Source organism: Callorhinchus milii, unplaced genomic scaffold, assembly GCF_018977255.1.
Source record: "Callorhinchus milii isolate IMCB2004 unplaced genomic scaffold, IMCB_Cmil_1.0 Scaffold4, whole genome shotgun sequence".
NCBI lineage: Eukaryota > Metazoa > Chordata > Chondrichthyes > Chimaeriformes > Callorhinchidae > Callorhinchus > Callorhinchus milii.
In genome coordinates, this window is record NW_024704745.1 from 12,668,029 (window position 1) to 12,693,951 (window position 25,923).

General features: G+C 41.1%; 1 protein-coding gene across 1 annotated transcript; it reads right to left on the reverse strand.

The window, feature by feature from the left end:
* Positions 1-920: 920 nt before the first annotated feature.
* On the reverse strand, positions 921-20,302 carry LOC103180176. Its single transcript, XM_007895868.2, has 13 exons — positions 20,179-20,302; positions 18,294-18,588; positions 16,854-17,084; positions 13,601-13,672; positions 11,704-11,754; positions 9,893-10,168; positions 9,091-9,194; positions 6,913-7,894; positions 5,457-5,726; positions 4,586-4,984; positions 3,650-3,811; positions 2,302-2,549; positions 921-1,470 (listed from the first exon to the last, which is right to left on the reverse strand). The coding sequence occupies exons 2-13, from the start codon at positions 18,535-18,537 to the stop codon at positions 1,447-1,449; spliced, it is 3,063 nt and encodes a 1,020-aa protein (XP_007894059.2). The 5' UTR covers positions 18,538-18,588; positions 20,179-20,302; the 3' UTR covers positions 921-1,446.
* Between the last annotated feature and the right edge of the window lie 5,621 nt (positions 20,303-25,923).

Genomic DNA, 25,923 nt, shown 5'->3' on the forward strand with positions numbered 1-25,923 from the left:
ACACTAACCTATTGTGCCTTCTACTATTAAAACATCAAATTTCAATGTCTCAGTCAACCAACGCTATCCGTTAAAGTGACCTTTTTACTCTACTCTAATAGCTCTAAAGTGCTATCAGTTTTGTTCTCACAGTTTTCAGTCTAATAATAACATTGCATTTGATAGAACACCTTATCACGCTGTTGAAATCCTGAAAACACTTCACAGGATTTACTGGAAAGTGTATTGCGTAATTCCAGACAAATGCAGCTGACAATTTGTGCGAGTTTAGTATCCCACAAATAGCTATGAAGTGAATATCTAATTTTATCTGATGGATTGTTGGCCAGGACACTGAAAGAAATTCCTCTTTTTGAACATTGCTGTGGGATCTTTAACATCCACCTAAACAGACAGGTGGGACTTTGGTTTAACATTATATCTGCAGAACAGCACCTCAAACAATAACAATTTGCATTTATATAGTGCCCCTCACACAGGGTACTCTTACTACTAATAATAATCCTTGCATTTGATATAGGGCTTTTCACATCTTCTCGCCATCTCAAAGCGCTTCACAGAATATACTGTAAAGTGAATTGACTGTATGTTTGTGGGCGAAATGCGGCAGCCAATTGCGCACAGCAGTGTCCCACAAGCAGTCGTGGATTGAGTGACCAAATTATTATTGTGTTTTTTTCTTGAGGGACTATTATCAGGTGTGTGGAGTAAGGAAACTTGCCCAAGGTTTCGTCCTGCCTGGAATTGAACCCAGGTCTCTCGCTTGCAAAGCGAGTGCTCTAACCACTGAGCTCCAGGACTCCACAAAGTGCTTTATAACAATGCTTAATAGTGTTACAAAGCGTTTTATAACAATGTAGAGCTCCCCTTGCCCAGCACTGCATTGCAGTAAAATGTACAATTTTAGAAAGGAGGAACAATATGTTTTAACTTTTATTGTGTGTTAAAAATAAATGTTACAGAGCGAACAATATCACATTCATTGAATTTAATATACAGAACATTAAGCAATATTAATACAATGGTTCCAATCAGAATAGTTCATAGATACCTATTAAACAGTTACATTGCATTTAAAGAGAACTTTATATTGGAGAATTTGCAAAGCCTGATGTTAATGGGTACAATATCTGATGGTCTAATTAAACCGGGTCAATATCCACCTCATGCATGGATATTAAGATATGTATCGCTGCACATTTTTAAGTTCTCCACGGTTTATTCCCACAAAATATTTCCTGAACAGTTACATGGCGCTAGAAGTTCAAAATTCTCTGCCAAGTCTTCCCTGAATTATGACTAGTTAATTTCACTGAGTTGCCAGCAAGTTCCAAGACAGAATGCTCCAGCACTGAATCGAGCCATTTAATCCAAAAACCTCAATTGGAGTTTTTCTTCATATCACACCTGGATTCCAGAAACCACATGTTTGAGCTCAGCAGCATATCAGAGATTTAATTCAGTTTGTATCTATAAGGAGAAAAATAGTGTTATTTAATAATCTGCAAATATACAGACCATATTTGGGTACCATGGATGCCGTGAAGAGATTGGCATTAGTATTGTTTTAATATTAGTAGTATTTATTTTAAAAAAAGCTCAATTATTTGGATTCTAGGTAGGTAAATGTTTAACCCACTTTCTTGAGAATGCCAAAATGGGGAGCCCCATTTTATGTGCACATCACTAAGGTTCTAAGTTTACCTACCAACCAACCAACCAGCAGAATTGCACCTCATAAATTCACTGTACAAGTGACAATTAACCTTTTATATAATTGCACTGTAACAGCTATGTGCTGCATCATGCTGTTTACTTTGCCTCTGGTAAAGGAGAACGTGGAACATGAGAACCAGGGATTGAGTTGCAAAGGGCAATTTCAGGACAGACACCAGGAAGTATTTATTTAACCTGTGAGTAACTTATGACTAGAACAGGTTACTAGGAAAGATGGTTCAGGCCAGGATCCTGGAATTGTTTATATATTTGAAAAAAATAGCTTGATGCTGTGTTGGTAGGGTGGGCGTTCTGGAAGGACGACATCAAATTGAAGGACCTTCTTCATACCAATTGATCCTGTGATCTTAAAATAGCCATTTATAGTAAACATTAGTTAGTTGTGTTCAATCATATTCCCTGCTCTTCCCTTGCTTTTCTTCAAATATGTGACCAATTACCTTTTCAATGGTTATTTGTTCATCTGTCTATGAGACACATTTTGTATTGGAAATGTGTAAAATTACACATTTACCAAGTTACAAGTAGCTTACTCCAGTGAGTTACTATTGTTACTTGACTTACCTTTGTAGTCATTTCGCTGCAAGGGTCCGCACTACAGAAAAAGCTAAGGAACGCTTTGCAGCTTATATCTCCTTTGCCCTTTAGTATCTCCAGCAGTTCTCGATTCCTGTCTTGCAAGGTGTTTTTAGATGACATGATGCTTACTTCTTCATCATTCAGACAGTTCTGAAAAAGCTTATCCACTATAGTTTTGCGAACACCTTCTCCCATTTTCTGGACAAAATTGCTGTAGTTGCTTTGAATCCATTCTGACAAGCCAAGCAAGCATAAATTAATGACAAGTTCAATCCAACACTCACTTCAAATAACAATTTTATTCGTATTCTCCATAGAGCAAATATGCCAATGTTTTGGTGGATGGACAAAAGGATTATCGATTATTTCCTACTGTAGTTGAAAATGAGTTATTGAGAAGGTCATATTTTGTGGCATTTCTAGGATTGTTAAATAAGGAATCTTGTTAGAAATCCCAAAGATCTGAGAGAACTTCGCTCAAGAAGTCGAACAAGTTGGAGCAGAATTCTAACACAATGTGACACACTTTCAGTTAGCAGAAGGATTTCCCAGGAATGTGATTTAAACTTCAAAATAGAGGAATTTCCTTCAATTCAATTGAGTTTTGCTCCAAAGCTACCACAGAATTATATATTAAACAAAGTAAAGTAGTTACTTCTACCATTGCTGAAGAGTAGCAGCATGGCTAGGTTTGTAGCACTTGCTTCCAACTATGAAGGTTTGTGGATGCAAGCCACACGTCAAGAATCTGAGCCTACAGTCTAGTCGAGCACTCCAGACTGGAGGAACGCTAAACAGAATTTAATTTAAATATTAAACCAAGGACTTGTCTGTCTGTTCAGGTAGATATTGATATCCCATGACACTATTTGAAAAGAGAAAGGAGTTTTTCACAGTGTCCCAGCTTACAATCCCCCAGATAAAACTGATTGTTTACTTCATGGGAAGTGTGTGGGACATTACTGTGAACAAATTGGTTGCTGCCGTCAGCTGCAAAATACAGTCACTATACTTCACTTAAATCCTGTGAAGAGTTTGGAGGTGTCTTGACTATGTGATAATGCTATATCAAATGCAAAGATAATTATGAATTCACTTTCTGTTACTTCTTGTAACGTTGTTGGATAATTCACTGGGTTTGCTGAATTCAATTTTGCACCATATTCACCCCATAGCTCTGTGATACCACTGCCTATATTATATTTACACCCCATTGTTGTGGACCTGCCAACAAGTGGAAACAGCCTTTTACTATCCATCTTAATGAATCCTTTCATTATTTTAAATACCGGATGCAATGAACTGTAAGAAATCGCAGCTCATGGTTTCTTACCTCCGTAGTTTTTTTTCTGTTGCTTGTATCTTTTTTTCTTGAATGTATCTAGTTCGTCCCTCAGTTCACCAAGTTCCTGTTCATTTTTCATGAACCACGCGTAGTCTTTAAAGTACAGATTACTAATCGTTTCCTCCAGGTATTTCTCTTTCAAGCTTTTCCCTTTTGAGGAAAAGAGAATGCAGTGTGTCAATCAGTGTATGAATAATAATAATAATCTTTGCATTTGATATAGCGCTTTGCACGTCTTCTCGACATCTCAAAGCGCTTCACAGAATATGCTGTAAAGTGAATTGACTGTATATTTGTGGGCGAAACGTGGCAGCCAATTGCGCACAGCAATGTCCCACAAACAGTCGTGGATTGAAAATGAATGAAAACGAAAAAAACAATTATTGTTTTTGTTTTGGAGGGATTTTAGGCGTATGGAGTAAGGAAACTTCCCAAGGTTTCGCCCTGCCTGGAATTGAACCCAGGTATCTTGCTTGCAAGGCGAGCGCTCTAACCACTGAGGTACAGGACTCTCGTTGTATCAGTGAAGTTGTATCAGTGGATCTGAAAAAAAATGTGTGTGGGAGTGGAAGGGGGGCAGAGGTACTATTTCTTATTACCAGTTACTGTTGCCATTTCAACAACAAATTACATTTGTATTGTGTCTTTTATGTCGGGAGGACGTCCCAAAGCACTGGGACTGTTGCTAGTTTCTAGTTATAAGTTACTATTAGTAGTTACTGCTACCTCTATTAGTTAATATTACTATTGCTAGTTACTGCTCCTGTTAAAGCATGAAATTATAAACCACATCTTGTTTATTATTTAGCTCATTATTTTGATGTTATTAAATATCTTGCCATTTTAGCAGTGAGAGAGAGTGGGAGATGCACATAAAAGTAAGAGATCAAAGAAGAAAGTGTTTTTTTGAAATAAAGCTCTTGCCTGTAAGTTTAACAAAGACCAGCTTTACAATCCAAAACAAACGGTGTATGCTTATAGTGAGTTTCTCCTTGAAATCCTCGGGTATGTAGAATTCTTCTTCGACAGGGAAGTCCTGAACCTGGAGGATATCTCTGATAGCACTCTCTGGAATTTCAGGGTGAGCTTTTGCAACCGTTTCAAAAACATCTAGAGTTTGAGATTCGCTGTAGTCCACGGGTTCCCCTGGGATTGCTGTGTCTAACATGCACTGGATAACACAACAGTGAAGTGTATTTTGCATGTTACTGATGGCACTTTTCCTGCTCTCCAAGTTCAATGTGACAGATTTCTTGTGCAATTCCCTCAACAGCTCACACAGGTTTCTTACAAGCTCTTTTCCTTTGGGAAGAAAATGAACCGCTGTATAGAGGAAGTACAAAAACTATGGTTAGATTTCAACAAAGGGTGTCTGATCACCAGAAATCATTTACTTGTTAGTTGGGCATGAAATTGGAACACAATACTTGTGCAGTCCCACAACCAGAAATCCAAGCTGGTTTGGACCAAACAACGGGGTCTAAACACTGTGCTGTCCTTCAAACGAGTTGTTAACCCGAGGTCCCATCTGCCTGCTCAGGTGGATGTTAAATATTCCATGGTGCAATTCAGTAAGAGAAGGAAGTTTCTCCCGATGTCCTGACCAACAATTGCCCCAAAATATGCAATCATTACACTCAATAGTAAATCCTCTCACTTTGAAATGGCCCGAAGATGTGATAAGACGCTGTATCCAATGCATTATTATTACTACCTGAGCCAAGCTGACACCTAAGTGCAAAATAGACCATCCTACTGCACCATTCACTTTGGAAATAACTGATAAGATATTTACCAGGTAGAAGTTGGAGTTTTTCTTTGCACACTTCCTCTGTTTTAGGCCCATGGAATCGGTTCACTTCTCCCAAAGCTTTTATCAGCATTCTTTCTTCAATCTTCAGCACCATTTCCTCTGCTGTTATGTCAAACCTGACGTTAATGGACTGGTCTCTGAAGAAAATATCTTTCTGCTTTTCCGGCTGATCATCTACGAAGATCTTCACTGCAGTCACTGCCTCTGTTCTCTCTCTTACACTCTGTCTGACCTGAAGGAAGAGCTCAAACGCTACACACAAAGATACACACACACAAAATTAGAAATGAATAATTGGGATAAATTTTATTATGCAGCATGCATTTTAATTTCAAAGTGATCTTTATCTGTATTGTTTATATTATTTTGTCACAATGTCCTAGTGATTTGTGATTTAAATAAAGCAAAGATAATGTCCAATATGTGGTATTTTGTATTAAGAAATCCTGTTACAATTCCTGTCAGCTCTCGGGAACTCCGTTCCAGAAATAGACTGGAGAGATCCTGGGAGTTAGGGAGTCTGTAACTGATAGGAATATCCATTTGCACAACTTAAAATCCTCATTAATGAATCCCCTTAAGAAATACTACAAGTTAGAACTCTAATATATCAGAGGTTTTATTTTGATCTCAACGTGTAATAACATTTTATAAGACACATCCTTTAATATTCTCTTATCAGAGGGATTAGACCAGACTTTGACTAAAGTGGGGAAATCAGCCAGGGCTCTTGTTTCTGGTTATTGCTATCAAGCATGTCCTCCTGGATTGCGTGTGTAGTTGTGGGACAAGAACATGATTGGTCTTGGATGTGATTTCCTTCCCCCCCCCCCCCCCACACATACACCATATAATAATAATCAACCAGCAATGGTCCACAAACAGTCATGAAGCGGACAATTTTATATCATTGGATATGTGGCTGCCCTTGCTGGCTAGGGTGATGCATGGAAACTGGCCATTGGGTCGATCTGCTGGAGGGCAGCTGGTGGCTGTGGTATCAATTAGAATGTTTTACACACTCATTAGATATAAGTATAATATGCAATGAGGAAGCTTGAAATTTTTTGTTTACATTTTACTTGGGTGATTGATCGAAGCCAACCAATGTTTTTATTATTGTTCATCAGCTGTGATGTTATTGTCACAGGTAAAACATCAGACAGGGAGTTCACAATTCACTTCATTTCCTCTAATGCATCACAGATAGATACATTAGATCTGAGAACACAATCACTATACTTTATAACATATCTTGTGAAGCGCTTTGAGACATCCTCCTTACACCAAACGTAAGGATAATTATCATAAATGTGAATGTAAATATTATTATAGTCATCACAGTATTACAAAACAACCTGCATTTATGAAGCATCTTTTACGTAAGAGTGTTACATAAAACACTATAAAGATTATAAATGTATTTAATACTAGTTACCTTTGTATAGTCTCCCGTCCACAAACAAGCAGAGTGTGGGGTACTTTCTTCGCATTTCCTCAACAATGGAACCAGTTTTGCATATAAAATCGTCACTTTCAAACTCATTCTGATTTACCAGGAGCACTCTATCGGGCTTGAGCTCCAACTTTATCTTGTAGTCGGCATTCTGTACCTTTGCCAGCTGGACAGCATTATCCTCCAAGGATTCAATGTAGGGCCACTCCTCCTGAAAGCTGGGTATGAGTTCATTGAAAATGTCCTTTCGGAAAACGCTCCAAGTTTGGTTTTCATTAAAGCACAGGACCATCTCCCTGTGTTTACGCTTGAGCCAAAGATAGTAGCGTTTTGACTGTGGACTGACATGCACGATTAATTTCAGCTCTTTCAGGATCTCAAGCAGCTCGTCCCTGAATCTGAGCGTTTCTTCTGACCAAAGATACTGCAGCAAATCTTCTGAAAATTTTCCAGTGTTGACGAGTTTCATCCATTCCCGCTGGATAGAAAATGTGGCCTTTTGTATCTGAGGAGGCAGCGTGCAGTTGATGGGGATCAAAGAAGCCATGAGATCTGTGAGCCATTGGGGATCCAAGATCAGAACAGGGTCGGAGTAGTAAGCAAATTTCATGCAATTTAAAATGTCAAGTGCAGCTTTCACCACCTGCTTCTTGTCAACGCTGCTCACCTCTACTCCGTGGGGGCTCCCCATTATCTCATACCAGGATGAGTACATATTGGAGCACAGGAAATATTTTTCACTACAGTTTAGAATATGATAATACAGACTGGCATGAGACACTGCAATCTTATCTTCAAATGCAACCTGCCCAGCTAGTCCATCAATAGCTGAGCGGAGCTGTGCGTATCCGTTCTCCTGGTCCTGTTCAACAGAGTTGTCAACTGCAAATCTCTGAGCATGAAGTACGTCAGGCGGGAAATGCTCCTGAATATAGTCATAAACCGTGCTCAAAGCTTCCTCAGCCTGGGTACAACAGCAGAGAAAAAGACACAGAAAATTAATCAGAGTGAAACCCTGAGAGGTACAGTGTTAACTGCCATTAACTTCCATCGAGGGCAACATTTATCCTTTTCTTGAAAAACGACAGAAAGAGTGGTCAATTCTGTTATTCCAAAAAGACCTATGTGAGGCACTAGTTTGTCCAGTGAAGGAGAAAGACAGCACTGGTCTTTCTTCTTCTGCGGAAGGATTGTAACCTGCCAAGTTCTCCATAGACATTTACAGTATAAATGGAGGTTATGTGTTTCATCTCACATCTTTCAAATGAGAAGATAAACTGAGGTCCCATCAGTGCCTGTTCAGGTGGATATTAAAGATCCCATGGCACTACTTAGAACTGAAGAGATTTTCTCCCAGTTTCCTGGTCAATATTGCCCCATGTAAAATTGATCACTCACTTTACAGCTGTTTGTGGGAAATTGCTATGTGCAATTTAGCCATGGTTGTCTAAAAAATACACTTTAACTACTCTTTACTGGAAATTCTGTAGGAAATTGTGGAGTCCTGTAGCTCAGTGGTTAGAGCACTCGCTTTGCAAGTGAGAGACCTGAGTTCAATTCCAGGCAGAGGGCGAAACCTTGGGCAAGTTTCCTTACTCCACACAGAGCCTAATAATAATCCCTCCAAAAAACCCAAAACAATAATTAAATTGGTCATTTTCAATCTACGACTGTTTGTGGGACATTGCTGTGCGCAATTGGCTGCCGCGTTCGCCCACAAATATACAGTCAATTCACTTTACAATGTGTTCTGTGAAGCGCTTTGGGACGTCCTCCTGACGTGAAAAGCGCTATATCAAATGCAAGGATTATTATTATTATTATTATTATTATTATTATTCTGCGAGGCACTTTGAGACGTCCTCCGAATGTGAAAGGCGCTGTAGCAAATATAAGAATTAATATTATTAGAAAGGGGATTGTTATTCGCCAGGAATTTATCTCTTTAAAATTCTTATACTCTCTTTAAAGTCACCACAGTTGTAGCATTATCCTCCCACTTTAAATTAGGGCTTTCCTTTCTTCCTTCTCACCTCTTTCCTGAATTGAAGGCCCATTAACACAAGATGGAAACGTCATTCAAGTCTGCTCCTGCCGTAGGCTTGGGTGAAGTGCTGAATAACTCAATTCAATGGCGAGGAATTAAATAGCAATACTCACATTTCTACAGTCATTTGAAAAAGTCCCAACCAGAACCACACGGTGCATTGGCGTGGTATCTTTACAGAGATTGCAAATGAATGTGATCCAGTAGTCAAGGTATTCTGCAAAACATATGCAGCACTTTTCACTCAGGAAAATAAATGTCTCTAAGCATTTAACAGTATATTATGGACAGCAACAGTATGGATCATAAAGCAAGATGGGAAGTGAAGGGAAGGATTGGAGGAGGGTGACTGAAAGTATGGTCATAAGGTTAAGTTTTCAAAAGGGTTTTAAAGCGGGGAGAGAGTGTGAGGTGAAGTGATGTTAGGAGAGAGTTCCAAGGAATGGGAGATAGTGACTGAATGGTCAGCCATCAATGCTGAGATGGAGCTTGGGGTGGGAGTGGGCCTGGGTTTGAGGTGTCGGGTGAGAACACAATTCTTTAATGTCAATGTATTGATATCCCCTCTCCCCAACCCAACAAAATACTTCAATAGAATTTTTAAATTAGTTCTTGTGAAGGGAAGGGTCAGGCATTGGTTCCATAACATAAAATACTTCTTCCTTTCACTGGGGTTGAACTTGCAAACCGAAAGTTGCGATCAGGCCTGGTCTTTTGCCTTCGGGCAGCTTGAAATTTATTGGCAGAGACGGGTCATCAAAAGCAAACCAATGGCCACAAGATAGCCATTGCCGGCCTCCAGCCGGGGCTGCCAAGTTTTCTCATTTTGTTTAGCGGATTTGATAACAATCCTCTATCACATCACGACTCTCGTTTTTCACCTCGGAACGTGAAGCGGGTGCAAGAAAAATTTACCCTTCACAGTGAATCCACAGGTGTCCATTACTTTTTGTCCTCTGTGAAGTCTTTCCTTTATTGGCAAGGTGTCATTTAACCGTAAATTCAGGTTAACAACCAGCAAGTAGACGGCATGGTTGGGTAAAAAGGACAAGTGCATCTGCTGATATTCCACATGGCCTCCAAAGTCGTAGTATCGAAAGATCGAAACCTCTTCAGGTTTTTGAGAATCTCTGTCCATTTCTTTCACTTTCAGCAGGACAGCATTGGTGAGAGACTCGTTCACAGCACCTCCTGACAGAAAGATAGGTTGCACCATAAATCAGTCCCTTTCTTCAGATTAAGTCCCATTCCTCTTCAAACCAGCTGTCATCACTCCCCTCCTTAAAAAACCTACTCTTGATCCCTTCAACCTTGTGCATTAACACCCCATTTCAAACCTGCCCTTCCTGGCCAAAGCCCTGTAAGCTGCTGAAACTCTCGTCAATGCCTTTATCACCTCCCGCCTTGACTATTCAAACTCCCTCCTCGCTGGTCTCCCCTGCTCCAATATTCACAAAATTCAACTCATTCCAATACTCTGCTGCCTGCATTCTCACCTGCACTAAACTCCGTACCTCCATTACTCCACTCCCTGTCACAGAGTGGATAGATTTCAAGATCCTCACTCTTGTATTTAAACCCCTTCATGCCCTGGCACCCCCCTCTCCAACCTGTTCTCTCCCTACATTACTGCCCCCTGCCTCTGCTTGAGTGGCTCTGGCCTCCTCCTTGTCCCCCGGACCCTCTACCCGCTATCGGTGGCCATGCTTTCCGGCACTATGCCCCAAAGCTGAGAAATTCTCTCCCTCAATCCTTTCACCTTGTATCCTCTCTCCCCATTTTTAAGTTGCGCCTCTTCGACCTTGCCTATGGTCACCCTCCCCACTCGGCTCGGCATCGAGCTCTGCCACTGTTAAGTGGTCTGAGATGGCGTCTGAGGTGAAGGGCAGTATATAAATTCAAGTTGATGTTATTTAAGCACTTGGGAAACAGGAGCATTTCACAGCATCAAATGGTTTGATTTGGATGAAGAAGGCCCTTTGGCCCATTTGACCCAACCTTCCAGAATACCCTTCCTGGTTTGGAAGAAATTGCTTGATTCAACTTTAGTGTAATCATAATAATAATCCTTGCATTTGGTATAGAGACGTACTACAATAAAACATGCTGAGATCACAATAATAAAGTGCTTTAGAGAGTTTTCTGTAAAATGTAAGGAGTGTAGACTTGTAGGCAGACTGTTTAACGATCCATGACAAGCTATGTCTTGCATGACAAATTATGTGACCCTAATATAGGAAGGATATCATTGCATGTACATCCTTTAATATCCTTCCTATAATCTGTGACAAAAGTTGGACACAATACTCTACCTGAGGCTACCTACAAAAAAAGCATCAAACTTTTTTTTAAAATGAGTCTAGTGTCTATCGTGAGCGCATGTAGTCAAAGACACTTCAGTTATTGTCATGAATTTTTTTTTGCTTAGAGAACCTGCTTAAATAGTGCAACTGTGTAACATCATACCAATCCAGACTCCACTGGCTCCCAATCACTAAATGGATCGATTTCAAGATCCCCTCACTCATTTTCAAATATTTTCATGCTCTAACACCTCCCTACTTATCCGATCTGCTTACCCCACACTCCACCACCCGTTGCCTCCACTCAGCTGGCTCCGGCCTCCTATTTCTCCCTCGTGCCCTCCATTCTACCATCGGTGGCCGTGCCTTCAGCCACTTGTCAATAAATATATTTTTTAAATTGTTCTAAACCAGTACAATTACCTTTGTTCTCCTGTTCTTCTATTGAGCTGTCACTTTGTTCTGAAAGTATTCCTAAAAATGAAACACAACAATTATTGACTTTCAAGCATGCAAAACCATTTCATTTGTGCACCTCTTTGTGGCTCTTACACACTCAACAACAACAACAACAACAACAAGATTCCATTTATTGAGCGCCTTTCACGTCGGGAGGACGTCCCAAGGCGCTGTACAGTTGGGTCAGGACCCGAGCAGGGGGGAAATGGTCAGGGTGAGGGGAGGGAAGGGAGGGAGCGAGGAGGGGGTAGAGAGTCGAGAGGGGAGCTGAAGGCACTGTCAAAGAGAAAGGTCTTGAGACCGGCCTTGAAGGAGGAAAGGGAGGAGGCGGCGAAGACACTGGGGTATAGAGTTCCAGAGCCTGGGGGCTGAGAGGCTGAAGGCCCGGCCACCGATGGTAGGGCGGTTGGGGCGGGGGATGTGGAGCAGACCGGAGCCAGAGGAACGGAGGGTACGGGCAGGTAGGTAGGGGGATAGTAGGTTGGAGAGGTAGGAGGGAGCAAGGCCATGAATGGCCTTGTAGGTGAGGGTGAGGATCTTGAATTCGATCCTCTGGGGAATGGGGAGCCAGTGGAGGCGAGCGAGGGTGGGAGTGATGTGGTCGCGAGGCCTGGTGCGGGACAGTACACGAGCTGCAGAGTTCTGAATGACCTGCAGCTTGTGGAGGGAGGTGCCGGGAAGGCCGGCGAGGAGAGAGTTCCCATAGTCCAGCCTTGAGGTGATAAAGGCGTGGACCAGAGTTTCAGCAGTGTGAGGGGTGAGGTAATGCCGTAGTCTGGCGATGTTTCGGAGGTGATGGAAGGCGGTGCCAGTAGTGGTGCGGATATGAGGAAGAAAGGACAGCTCAGGGTCGAACAGAACCCCGAGGTTCCCGACTGGCTTTGAGAGGTGGAGAGTGCAGCCTTGGATGCTGATGCTGTCAGCGCCTGAGGTGCGGAGGCGCTGACGTGAGCCAATCAGGAGGGCCTCAGTTTTGCGCACGTTGAGCTGAAGAAAGTTACCTCTCGTCCAGGACTCGATGTCAGACAGGCAGGCTGTCAGGACATCGGTGGTCGTGGAGTTGAGGGTAGAGGAGGAAAGGTAGAGTTGGGTGTCATCCGCATACATGTGGAAGTTAACCCCATGTCTGCGGATGATGTCACCGAGGGGGAGCATATAGAGGGTGAAGAGGAGGGGATCGAGGACAGAGCCTTGAGGACACCGCACGAGACAGTGCGGGGGCTGGAGGAAAAAACATTTGTGGAGACAAAGTGAAGACGTTGGGAGAGGTACGACCTAAACCACTCAAGGACAGGGCCTTGAAGGTTTAGGTGAGAGGACAAGCGGTGGAGGAGGATAGCATGGTCGACCGTATCGAATGCTGCCGATAGGTCGAGGAGGACGAGGAGGCAGAGGGAGCCCTGGTCACAGATGGTCAGGATGTCATTGGTGACCTTGACCAGTGCAGTTTCTGTGCTATGGGCAGCACGGAAACCCGACTGAAGGGGTTCGAACAGTGATCCACTCGGTGGATCTGGAGATATAAAAGTGCCATAAAACATGTTGCTGTTGTGTGGTTGGCAGATAAAGGGCCCTCAACTTAAGCAGTGCTTTTCGCAAACACCCTGGTACACTATGCTTGCAAAGTTTTGGACCATTGTGAGTTATTAGGTCTATGGTTAAATCTTGCATGTCGTACAGAAGATTGCCTGGTGTGTGGCAAGGCAGATCTGAAAAATCATCAATTGTGGCACGATTCACTGTAAAGCGTAGTGACTGTGTATGTTGTGGACAAGTACGGCAGCCAACCTTCATATACCATTCAGTTCATCGCGGGTCGGTCAAGCATTCAGAGGAAACAGTTTCACAAGTCCGTGCTCACCTTCAGGAGTCCCCTTTCCGCAATTTATAACTGAGGACATAATCATGGATGTCAGATCATCACTTGGATCGTCTGTGTGCGAGAGAAGGAAGTAGATGGAGCTTGAAAACATCTGAAATGCATGTTACCAATTGGGATATTTTCCCTGGCCTCACACATTTAAAGCACTTGTGTGGGCAAGGAATGAAACTGCAGAAAGATTGAAAGGGCTCACAGAGACAGTTATGTTATTTATCAACTATATGTCCTTAGACGTTTTCAGAGTCATAGCGAGCAGTGAGATTTTAGTAAGCATGTCCTTGAATAGAAAGGGCGAAAAAAGCTAACTTAACAACTCAAGTCGCATGAATAGAGAGCTGCAACTTGATGAGAAGTATCTTTTGAGACTTAGTTTGTGGATTTAATTTACATTTGACTGGGGTTTCAGCAGACACTCGGATAAAAACCCTTGCATTTGGTCTTTCATGTCAGCAGGACGTCTCAAAACTTCTCACAGGATTTACTGTAAAGTGCAGTGACTGTATTTTGTAGGATGGCCTGCAAAGGCAGAGAGCCATGAGGGAGAACTGGTAGCACAATACTTAGCTGTGTAGACCCTTTAGAACGTAGACCCCTGATTTTTGCTGCAGCGAGTCAGGATTTCTCGCTTGTACAACAAATATCAGATCCGATACCCATTTGGTGTAGCATTGTCAGCCAACTCGCTGTCAACTCTCACAACATTATCTCAGAAATAGGTCTTGTGTTATGCTGACATCTTGCATCTGCACAGTGCCACTCACTTAAAAAAAAGTGTCTCAAAATGCTAGATATTAAAGGCAATTGCACAAGCAGGTCTGTAATGAGATGACAGGAACTTGTTTACTGACAATGTGATGCTCTCTTTCTATTTGAGTAAATGTAATGAATGGATATTCACAGAGCACATCTCAGTGCCAGTCTTCAACCAAAATGTGATGCAGTGTCAGTGGTCACCAACGAGTGTCGCATTTTCTTAAGGCACAGCGGGCCCGCTTTGTCCGCTCAGGCAATGTGTGAGACTATTATCCTCTCTAAATTATTTTTAGGTTGTCTCTTAAACTCTTAAATTGAATCTTGTTTTGGAAACTATTTTTTCCTGCATTTCTTAAAATTAAGTTATATTAATAATGCTTGCATTTTATGTAGCGCCTTCACATCGTCAATGTCTTAAAGAGTTTCACAAAATATATGGTAAAGTGTGTGTTTTGTGGGCAAAAACAGCAGCCAATTTGTGCACAGCAATGTCTCACTAACAGCCATGGAGTGAGTGACCGGTTTTATTTGGGAGATTTTTGACCAGGAGACTGAGACGGAATTCAATAATTTTCTGCAATTCGGCACAATTTTAAGGGTTAAATGGTCTATTGCCTCAGCAACTGGGTTAGGGAGGGGAAAATCAGTCAGGATTCCTGCTCCCTACTGCTGGAGGCGTTTATTTTTGACAATAGGGGCCTGAATTTCCTCTCAGATGAGGGAAAGTTTCAGAACTAGCATGTACTGCAGTTGGTTTGCGATTGTTTGAGAATGTGTCTTCTGAGGGGAATGGTATGATTTGCAGTACTGCTGGCATCAAGTTCCTAATTGGAAATTGAGTAAAAGCTTGTTTAGTACAGTGATGATGTATCTTCGATCAATACAAGCAGCTGTGCCAATATTTCAAGAATACTGACAGCATGGCGCAGAATCGTTGCAAGAGTGTTGCTCGGAAGAGGAAGCAACCAACTGCTGTGAGAAATCTGAGCTTTGTTTGCATGAGAATGAATCACAACAAGAGCTACCAACCAGGACTACATGTTTGTGCTGAAATGATACAGTTAATATTGTGGAGGTTGAGATTAAATGGCTGAAAGGACTTCTGCCTCTGAACCTCTGTGATCTTGATGCGAGCAGTGAGATGAATCCCAATACAGTATTACACAAGCGCACCCAAGTCAGTCACTGTATGATGTAATGCTGTGCTGGGAAATCTCTTTGAGTTTTGCACATCACAGCAAATTAGTTTGAGGAACAAGAGTTTCCTGATCATCAGCATCAGCAATGACTGACGACTAAGAGGAACCAAAAGCACTGAAGTGAACATCTTTAATAAGTGTTGGGACCACCTGCTCCTAAGACTGAGAACAATGCAGTGGTATTGGGAGAGAACATAGAAGTGACTGTAAATGTTACTGAAGCCCAAGAACTACATATTCAATCAGGAACTTATAACAAACCATTGCATCTTGTAACTAACATGTCTTTGAGAGGAGAGGTGGGTGGGGGGAAAATGAACATAAGTCACCACAAGAGATAATCAGAATGCAAATGCCATCAATATGAGAAATGAAAGTTGTGATACATTAGTGATACACGTCAATAGTGATAGACGTCAATAGCGACAAATCCATGCAATAAATTAGACTATGGTAGTTCCTTCAGAGTTCAAGGGTATTGTGACAGATTGACAAAACGTCTCCCAAAATCTCTGTGTAAGAATTTAGTGCCTTAGAAATCATAATCCTTTTCTCAATCTGATATGACATTACAGTTTTAAAAAGTATAGAATTTCCTGAAGTACATCGGGCCCTGAGGCTATGGCCAACCATTACTTCATTTCCATTACTCCTAAAAAAGGATTGCTGGCGTTGAGAGATCCCAAGTGAATGAGATGCTACCCCGGAATGCCACTCCACATCAAAGGGGCTATTTAAATGCAAATTATTGTTGTTGTTGTTGAATGCCAGAATCTCAGAGCATTTCTCGTTCCATTCAGCAGGGCTAAACTTAAGATGCGTATCATTTTTTTTCTGTTAATAGCTTTATTCTGCTATCCACATGGGCGAGATGGGGTGGGTGGAGCGCGGGTAAGCTTATTCTTTATTAATATTAACAAAAGAAAATGGGACGGGGGGAGGGTGGGCTATGACAAAATCCCTACCTCTTCACCTCTTTTAATTACACTGACAGTTTGAGCCCTATTAATACGCTCCATTGTCCAGCTAAACTCAAAGATATAACAAATAAACTTGTATGGGATGATTTATCAAATGTTTGCATGGCAATGCTCCGTCCACCAATTTAATGAATAATAATAATCCAATAATAATCCTTCCATTTGATATAGTGCTTCATCATTGTTGCCAAAATATCTCAAATCGCTTCACAGGATTTACTGCAAACTATAATGACTCTGCAGCTGTGGGCTTGAGGTGCATACATGGATAAAACAATAACCATCTAAATATACACTTACCTATCTTTCTCTTCCACTTTTTAATGTCAATCTGTCCAATTTTTATTCCATCTGTTATGGACTCATTCTCCTGAAATGGTTCGTTCACTAAACGTCGGAGCAGAGAGGATTTCCCGGCGTTCCTGTAGCCACAGATGGCCAATGTTCGCACATAAAAAGGGACCTCTCCATGACACAGTCTATTCTGAAGCATTATTTTGAATTTGGCTTCCAAATCTTCATTTTCAGTTTCTGTAGATTAGATAAGACAACAACAAAACAACAAAATTACATTTCTAGAGCGCCTTTCACGTCGGAAGGATGTCCCAAAGCGCTGAACAGTCAGATGTCAGGGCCTGATCATGGGGAGGGGTGGTGCAGGGGTGAGGGAAGGCAGAGAGATGGGAGGGAGACCAAAGGCACGATCGAAGAGAAGGGTCTTGAGATCGGCAAGGGAGGAAGCGAGGCGAAGGGACCATGGGATGAAGTTCCAGAGTGTGGGGGCAGAGAGGCTGAAAGCCCGGCCACTGATGGTAGGCAGGTCGGGCGAGAGACATGGAGCAGACCGGAGCCCGCTGAGCAGAGGGAGTGGGCAGGTTGGTAGGGAGTCAGCAGGTCAGAGAGGTAGGAGGGGACAAGGCCATGGATGGCCTTGCCAATTAGATAGATAAATAACGAAAGCAATTCTCCTCCTACTGAGCAATACACCTGCTGATGGAATTGTTCTACTTTAATTTGTTGAGGAATTTCTGCCAATGCTGAGAAATTTTGCTGATGAATTTGGTTGTGAATTTCAGTCAGGAAATGGATGTCTCAATTCACGCAGTGAGTTCCAATTTGCTAATTTTTCATTGTTAACGCTATAATGCAGGAAACAATTCTTAACACACATGACATTTTAGGTATAAGAAATGTACAACATTGGCATCTTCCAGATTACTTTTACTTGTAAGACATAATGGTCTTTTTGGGTAAGACAATTTGGAATTTTGAGCACAGTAATTAGCTAGATGCTGAAACATAAGACCCAGAAAGACATATAGTTTTAACCTGTCAGACCATTTGGTCCTAAGCCAGCAGCTGTCTTGCGGGAGGTTTTATATACAATACAAAATTACATTTGTATAGTGCCTTTCACGTCGGGAGGATGTTCCAAGGCACCAGACAGTCAGGCATTTGGACCAAAGCAGGGGTGGGTGTTGGGATCAGGGAGGGTGGAGAGCAGGGAGAGTAGGAGGCTGGCCGAAAGTGAAGAGGAGGGTCTTGAAACATGCCTTAAAGGAGGCAAGGGAGGGAGCAAGGTGAAGGTACTGTAGGATGGAGTTCCAAAGGGTGGGGGCACAGATGCTGAAGGCTCGACCGCCGACAGTGTAGCTGGCTGAGCGGGGGCCGTGGAGCAGCTGGTTTAGTTGCTCAAAGGGCTAACTTTTTCAGGTGTCACCTTAAGATTGCGATACTCACGGGCTATCACTTCTGTTGAAATAGATGTTTCGTCAGAGTCCGTTGGTTGACTGCTCTTCAGGGATTCGTTTGATGTCTCGTCATCATTCTTTTCATTGTCACTACATATTTCTTTACCAAGCTCCTTCACCAACTTGTCTAGGTTGTGCCTCTTATAATTGCCCAGTTGCTCCTTTATGCTGTCTCTGACATTTCTGAACTCTTTTTCCTGATTCTTATAGAAGCGTTGTAATTGTTTGCTCATGGTGCTTGGTCACGTCACAATGACAAGCAGACACTTTATCTAGATTGTTAACTAGATTGAGAAATTATAGAGAGAACAGTTAGCGAATCAGATAAGCAAACTACCCATGTGAGAAGGGTTGGGTTTCATGGCAGCTACCAACCCCATTAGAGCTGGAAACCAAGGAGTTCAGGATAACAATAAGGAGAATAAAACTCCTTGCATTGTAATAGCACCTTATCATGTCGTCGAGACATCTCAAAGTGCTTCACAGAATGTACCTTAAAGTTGTGAGTGTGTTTATTTTGTGGGAAAAAATATGGATATCCAGCTCGCTCACTGGCTGCTACTACAGACCCACGTGTAACAGGCCACACAGACTTGGAAGGTCCCAAGTTTGCTCCCTGATTTGTGCTGTTTACAGTTGTCCTCAGTGTTTCTGGACTGGGGAATGGAAAACCAGCCAGGAGAGTGCGTGCAGGTGTTCAGTGGGGATGAGATGGGCACGATGTACTCTAAAAATTGGAGATTCACCCATGGCTGAGAAAAAATTGGCTGCTGTGTTTGCCCTCAAAATGCACTTTGCAATAATGGTATCATGGCTTGTAGTTTGTTTATAAATAGAGGCAAACATTGCAAAAAAAACATAATATAACAATAATAATGTTTACGATTCATTTAGCACCTTTCACTTCAGAAGGAAGTCTCAAGCACTTCACTGGATTTACTGTGAAGTGTAGTATCTATATTTGTAGGTGAACACAGTAGCCAATTTGCACTGTCCCACAAATAGACATTAAGTGAGTGATCAATCTTGTTTGCAGCACTGTTGATCAGGACACTGAGAGAAACTCTCTTCTCTGACATAGAACATACAGCACAGAAACAAGCCATTCAGCCCAACTGGTCTACGCCAATGTTTATGCTCCACATGAGCCTCCTCCTGCCCTTTCTCAACTAAGCCTATCGGCATAACCTTCTATTCCTTTCTCCCTCATGTACGTATCTAACTTTCCCTTAAATGCATCTATGCTATTCACCACAACTACACTTTGGGGTAGCAAGTTCCACATTCCCACCACTCTCTGGGTAAAGACGTTTCTTCTGACTTCTCTATGTGATTTATTGTTCTATTTTATACTTATGACCCCTGCTTTTGGTCTCCCCCACAATTAAAAACATCTTCTCTATGTCTACCCTATCAAAACCTTTCATAATTTTAAAGACCTCTATTAGGTCACCCCTGACCCCTTGGGCAAGTTTCCTTACTCTACACGCCTGATAATAATCCCTCAAGAAAAAAAAAAGCAATAACAATTTAGTTACTCAATCCATGACTGTTTGTGGGACACTGCTGTGCGCAATTGGCTGCCGTGTTTCGCCCACAAAATATACAGCCAATTCACTTTACAGTACATTCTGTGAGACGTCTAGAAGACGTGAAAAGCGCTATATCAAATGCAAGGATTATTATTATTTCAAATATATTTTCTCTTCTTTCATTTACATTTTATACCATAAAGTATTATGAATCAAAAGCATTTCAGACAAGCATTACCAGAAAATCAGTGCTGCCGGATAGAATAGCGTCTGCTAAAATGTTAGTATTACTTTTACAACAGATCATGATACTGACAGGTGAAGTTGAGCTGAGTGTTTTACCGTTGAACTGGAACTGAAGCGACAATCGGAGCGAGCAGACAGGCCAATGTGTGCAAGACCAAAGCCTCAGAGAAATCCCTTGATGCAGCTGAGCTCCTTGTGGCCATAGAGTTACTGTCAGAACACAGCAAGATGGATTAATGTTTCAATGGAAAGCCTGCTGTCTGCAATTCTGTGGCTGCTTGCAGCAAACTGGGAAGTCCCTTGTACTCTCTGCCCTATCTTAGCCAAAGGGTGTGGCTATTCCAGGATAAGTTATGAAATCCTGGAGTGACCGTGAGCATTTTGAAAGCAAAGGCAGTAGCCAATTTACATTTTGAGAATTTTCTTTTCAAGTATTGAGAAACTTTTAACGTTTCCTTTGAATGAGGATTGAATGAGGGCTGTTTCAAGCTCAGCTCTATTTTATAACTTTTTATATTTAAATTTTATATTGATATTTATAATATTTTATAACTGCTGTGCGCAATTGGCTGCCGTGTTTCGCCCACAAAATACACAATCACTGTATTTTGGACAGTGTATACTGTGAAGTGCTTTGAGCCATCTCAAAGACGTAATAAGGCAATATATCAAATACAAGGATTATTATTATTATAAGTTGCTGTGGAGTGCGTATCACTGAAGTGCAAAAGAAACAGGTAAAGCACTGAGAAAGATCACTGGAAGGCAGTTCAATCAATGTCCTTGACACACAGATTAGTAATGAAAATAACCTCAGCTAAATTCTGTACCAAAATACTTCATGCAATTTTATTTTTCTTCCATTTTATTAAATCAATTTATTTATGCTTTGACCCAATCACACTTTTACCTTAACGAGGATTTACAAAGCAGCAAAAATTTTAAAAAATCATAAAGATAAACATACGTGCTCTCCAACTGTTAACCTTGTGTTATCTTTTAAAGATAAAGGAATAAGGCCCACACAAAAAAATAAAGGAAATGTGTGCATTTAAACTCACCCTGAAGTTGTTAATTTGCATTGTTTTAACCTTTACTCCTGTTTACTGAGTATATAATAATAAAAAGTAAATTGTAGTGACTGCATATTTTGTAAGCAATGGGGAAAAATTGAACCCAGAACAATATTTTCAGAGACACCAAGGGCAACAGCCAAAAGAGCACATATTTAGGGTTGTGAAACCAGTTTAACATTCAATCCGTACTGTTTTATATTATGGTTGACATGATTATATAGTTGACATTCAATCCGTACTGTTTTATATTATGGTTGACATGATTATAAATGATATATGTTATGAAGCATTGTTAATTTATCTGAAACCTGGAAAATGACAAGCAGCAAAAATGTCGCAACAGAAGGGATTGAAAATCGCAGAAACTTGCTCTCACAGAGGATATGAGTTCAAGTGTCATTCCTTCTTTATTCTAATGTCTCTTGTGTTCTCTGGCATGTTCTCTGTCCTCTTCGACCATGCCTTTGACCACCGTCCCATCCCCACAACCCTGCCCTCCATCCCTCCTGACCCCTAACTCCCAGCTCGGGTCAAAAAAACCTTGACTGTCCAGCTAATCTAAAAAGATTCAGTGATATGATGCAGACTTTGCAGCATTGAATAATTTGTTTCACAATGACTCTTGCCACATTATGTTTTCCCGGTAAATGTTGCAATGCTCTATGAGTCATAGTCTAAACTTAAACACCGTTTGAAGAGTTAAAGCAAAATATTTTCATTTTAAATCTGAATTAGACCAAATATACGTATACTGTAAACATATCGTGATCCAGTTTAAGCAATCGCCAAAAACAAAATAGCAATATAATGCTTGTATTTAATAGATGCCTAATGTGTTATTTTAAAACATAATGACTTATCATATAGGCAAATGAGGCAGCTAATCTTTGCCTGATAACAGCAATATAATGAATAACTGAGTGTTCAGAGTGGGCAAGGGGAATCGGCAAGAATTTGGCTCAGATACTGTAAAAATTCTGTCACTGTCGAAATTGGGCCATGGGTATTTAATCAATGCCAAGCTATGAGGTTTTAGCTGGTTAAACTCCAGCAGTATCCCAACGCACACTCTGGGATCCCCAAGCCTTGGCACTTGCCAACCTACGCCTATCATTTTCCGGAATTAAGTAAGCAGGATGGGTCCCTCCAGGGAGAGAGTGCTCATTCCATTCCAACAATTTATCTCTGGGATTTTCATGTGTTGGTGGGATGCACGGAAATCTCAGCTTGGTTTGGATACTCTTAAGCACGGTGATGGGTTTCCACATGTGTCAGACACCTGGCTGACCAAAACAAAATATTTTTAAAAAAATATATATACATCCACCTAAAGCATCAGAACTCATTCCACAGCATGAGGGTTTTCACATATCATGGATTATTCTGTTATTAGTATACTATGAAAAAATCTAATAAACTATAATGTACATGTAATAGATACTGAAAGGAGAGGTAGTGTAGGCTGAAGAGTTCGTCCTCTGTGGCCTGATATACTCTGCTATATCTGGTAGAAAATAAATTGATGACCCACTGGGGTTTAGGGAACTGAGGAAGTCAGGTGAGGATGGGGATGAGGACAGGACTCGTGTGGGTGAGGACACTAGCTGTAAAGTTGGAAGTTAAATATCCCATGGGATTATTTGAAAATAGTTTTTCCTGACATCCTGGCCAAATAAAAACTTTGCGGCTGATTGTCGGGTATCGATGTGTGCAAATTGACCTTGATTTACGTCTCATCCAAAGGTTTACAGCAATACTAAAGGAAAAACATTGACAATGCAATGAACCCTCAGTACTGCACAACAGTATCAGTTTAGATTATGAGCATAATTCCCAAAGTAGACAAAACTGAGTGTTTTGTACAAATCAGAAATAACATCAACTGAATATTCTAAAATCTGGATTTAAGATGGGAATGTCTCTGTAGTAACAATTTTCTTCCAGTGAGTAGCACTATTGCTCTTTAGAAACCTTACTGTAAACACAGCAATGCACTATCGTACAAGGAGACTATGTATCATTATTCTCAGGCTTGCTATTGAAGATTGCAGACTTCTAGTGAAAGTCTAAATAGTTCTGTGCTGCAGGGTGAAACATCTGATATTAATAAAGTGAGATGAGGAAGAGGGAGAAGTTATCTCTCAATAACTTAGATGGTAAATACATAAGTCTCTATATATGTGTATTTTTGAAGTACCCGATCAAGTCAAAACACCTCAAACTGCATCAGATAATTAGTGCAAGCCTAGCGACTTTTTATTGTAGGCAAACAGAAGTAAGATGAATGACCAATTTATCTGTAACACTATTCACCAGGACATTGGTTCCCTGCTCTTTTCGAACAGTCTAATGGTTTTTTTAATATACATCTGAGCAAGATTAAAGGACCTTGTTTGTCATTTCATTTAAGGACATTACATGTGGAATGCTCTGCCCAGGAAAGCTGTAGAGAGAGAGGCAGTAGAGGTGGTAAAGGTATTAAGGGGTATGTCAAGATCAAATAAACTGAATGGCCGTCTCCTCTCCTATTTTCCTATGTTTCCTCTGACAATGTACTGGAGTGTCAGCCAAGGCTGAGATCAAAATCCCAATTTGAAGGGGATGGGGGGGGCGGGGAACACAACTTTCTCACCCAGAGGTGATAGTGCTACTGACTGAACCACTGTCTGGAGTAAAACTAAGCCATTAAGACCAGAATATCCAAATAGTTTTATCTCATAAGAAGGTACATTATTCTGAATTAAAATCTACAAGTTGCAAATATCAGATTTCAACCATTTAACATTTCTCTAAACATTTCATTTTACCAAACCAGTCAGTGTGCACTGCCAACCTACTGTTCAGAATAATTTAGATTGTGCATTTGTGGTGCTTTGCAATAACACCTAGCACAGTTTAAATTCTAAGTTTTAAACCTATGGTGACATTACTCAATACCCTTGATATCCTTCATAAATATAATTGAATATATACAAGCAAAATCTGATATATTCAAAACTGTTCAATCCAAAATGCATTTCATCATCATTTTCAAAATTTCTGCTTCTTCTTCCTCTGCCCTCATTGATTCCTATGTTTTTTACTTTTTAAAAAATTGGCATGTTGCAATTATTTTCTAATCTTCTGACTGAAAATGTTTGCATTGGTGTTCACCTCTCTGTTCTGACCAGGTATCTGGAATGCTAGTTGACCGCCAGGTAACCCAACAACAACTTGTATTTATATAGCCCCCTCAGGCAGGGTAGCGTCCCAGAGCATCCCAGATCCCACCCAAGTGACCATTTGTTAAAGTTTGAGCTTCTTGGGCAATGATTTTTTGTCAGGTCGTTCGATTGTAGAGGGCGTCACAACCAAGTCTGACTTCTCTCCACCCCACTGCCACATATAACTCCCCTCCCCCAACACACACACATACAATCAGTGAAGGATTCTGTATAGGAGATAGGAGCAGAAAACATAACTATTTTTCTTCTTCCTAAGCCTAGAAAGGCCAGAGCCAATTTAGCCTCCCATCCGACCGCTGAGACCAGCAAATTCAGCACCGCCCAGGATTCGAACCAGCGAGCTCCTGGTCGTAAGATGTAGCTTTGTTCAACTGCACCATCAGGGTAGCACTAGTTTTTCTGAATCTTGATATATGCAACTCCAAAAAATTGTAAGTAAAGAGCTTATAACTATGAATTTCTGTCTGAATACATTTTATTTCCAAACGACTGCTTCTACTGTACTTCTACAAAGAAGTATCAATAATGCAGAAGTAAATACAGGATAGTGAATATCCTGGTAGAACATGTTGCAATTTTTTTCAGTTTCAAAACTTCTTACTGATCAGGTGAAAATACCACACTTTTCCAGTAAAACTCCTGTCATGTGATGCAAAACCATGTGGGTAGAGTGTGGGGCCACAATGACTGGTGGTAGTTTACAGACTCAATTGTCAAAGCTCAACAACAAGCAACTAATACATATACAGTGTTAAAGTGGTATAGAGTTCTTTACTGAATGTTATACAATTGGGTATAGAGGGAGCAGGGGGGCAGAAGGTCTGCTGACAATATAAACGTCTGCCCACAAAATATACAGTCAATTCACTTTACAGTATATTCCGTGAAGTGCTTTGAGATGTCTCAATAACATGAAAAGGCGCTATATCAAATGCAAGGTTTATTGTTACCCAAAGTTTGCTCTTCCATTTTAGGATTTTGCCAGAACCTCTTGACTATTTCCAAAATCAGTTTCTGGGGAACAATTTAATTGTTCACCTTTTCAAAACTTTTAGAGCAATATTGACAATTTAATGTCATCAGGCCAATCCTCTGTTTATTTAGCACCTTCCATGGAAATGGGTAGAGAAGTGATATCACTCAGACCTTCTGTCAAGGCTGCACAGTTTTAGAATTGAAATGATAGAATTCTACTGTACTGATTGCTATGGGTGGGGGGGAAGAGCAGGGGAATGGGATTAAAGTGGAAAGCTCCAATGGTCTCCTTCTGTCCTGTAAACACTCTATAATTTAAATACACACTTCCCGTCCTTTTCATGTGACCTAATGCAAACTTTCAAGTCCTTTGACAGGACTGGATTCATACTCTAGTCCAAGAGACGAAAGAGTGGTCCCAACACACTGTACCACCAAATCACTTTACCATCTGGTCCCATCATTAGAATTTGGGCTTTGTCCCAGGTTCATCTTGAGAAATGGATGCAATCGTCACACAGTGGTCATGATTGAGGCTTGTAACATGGGTTTAACAGTGGTGTAAA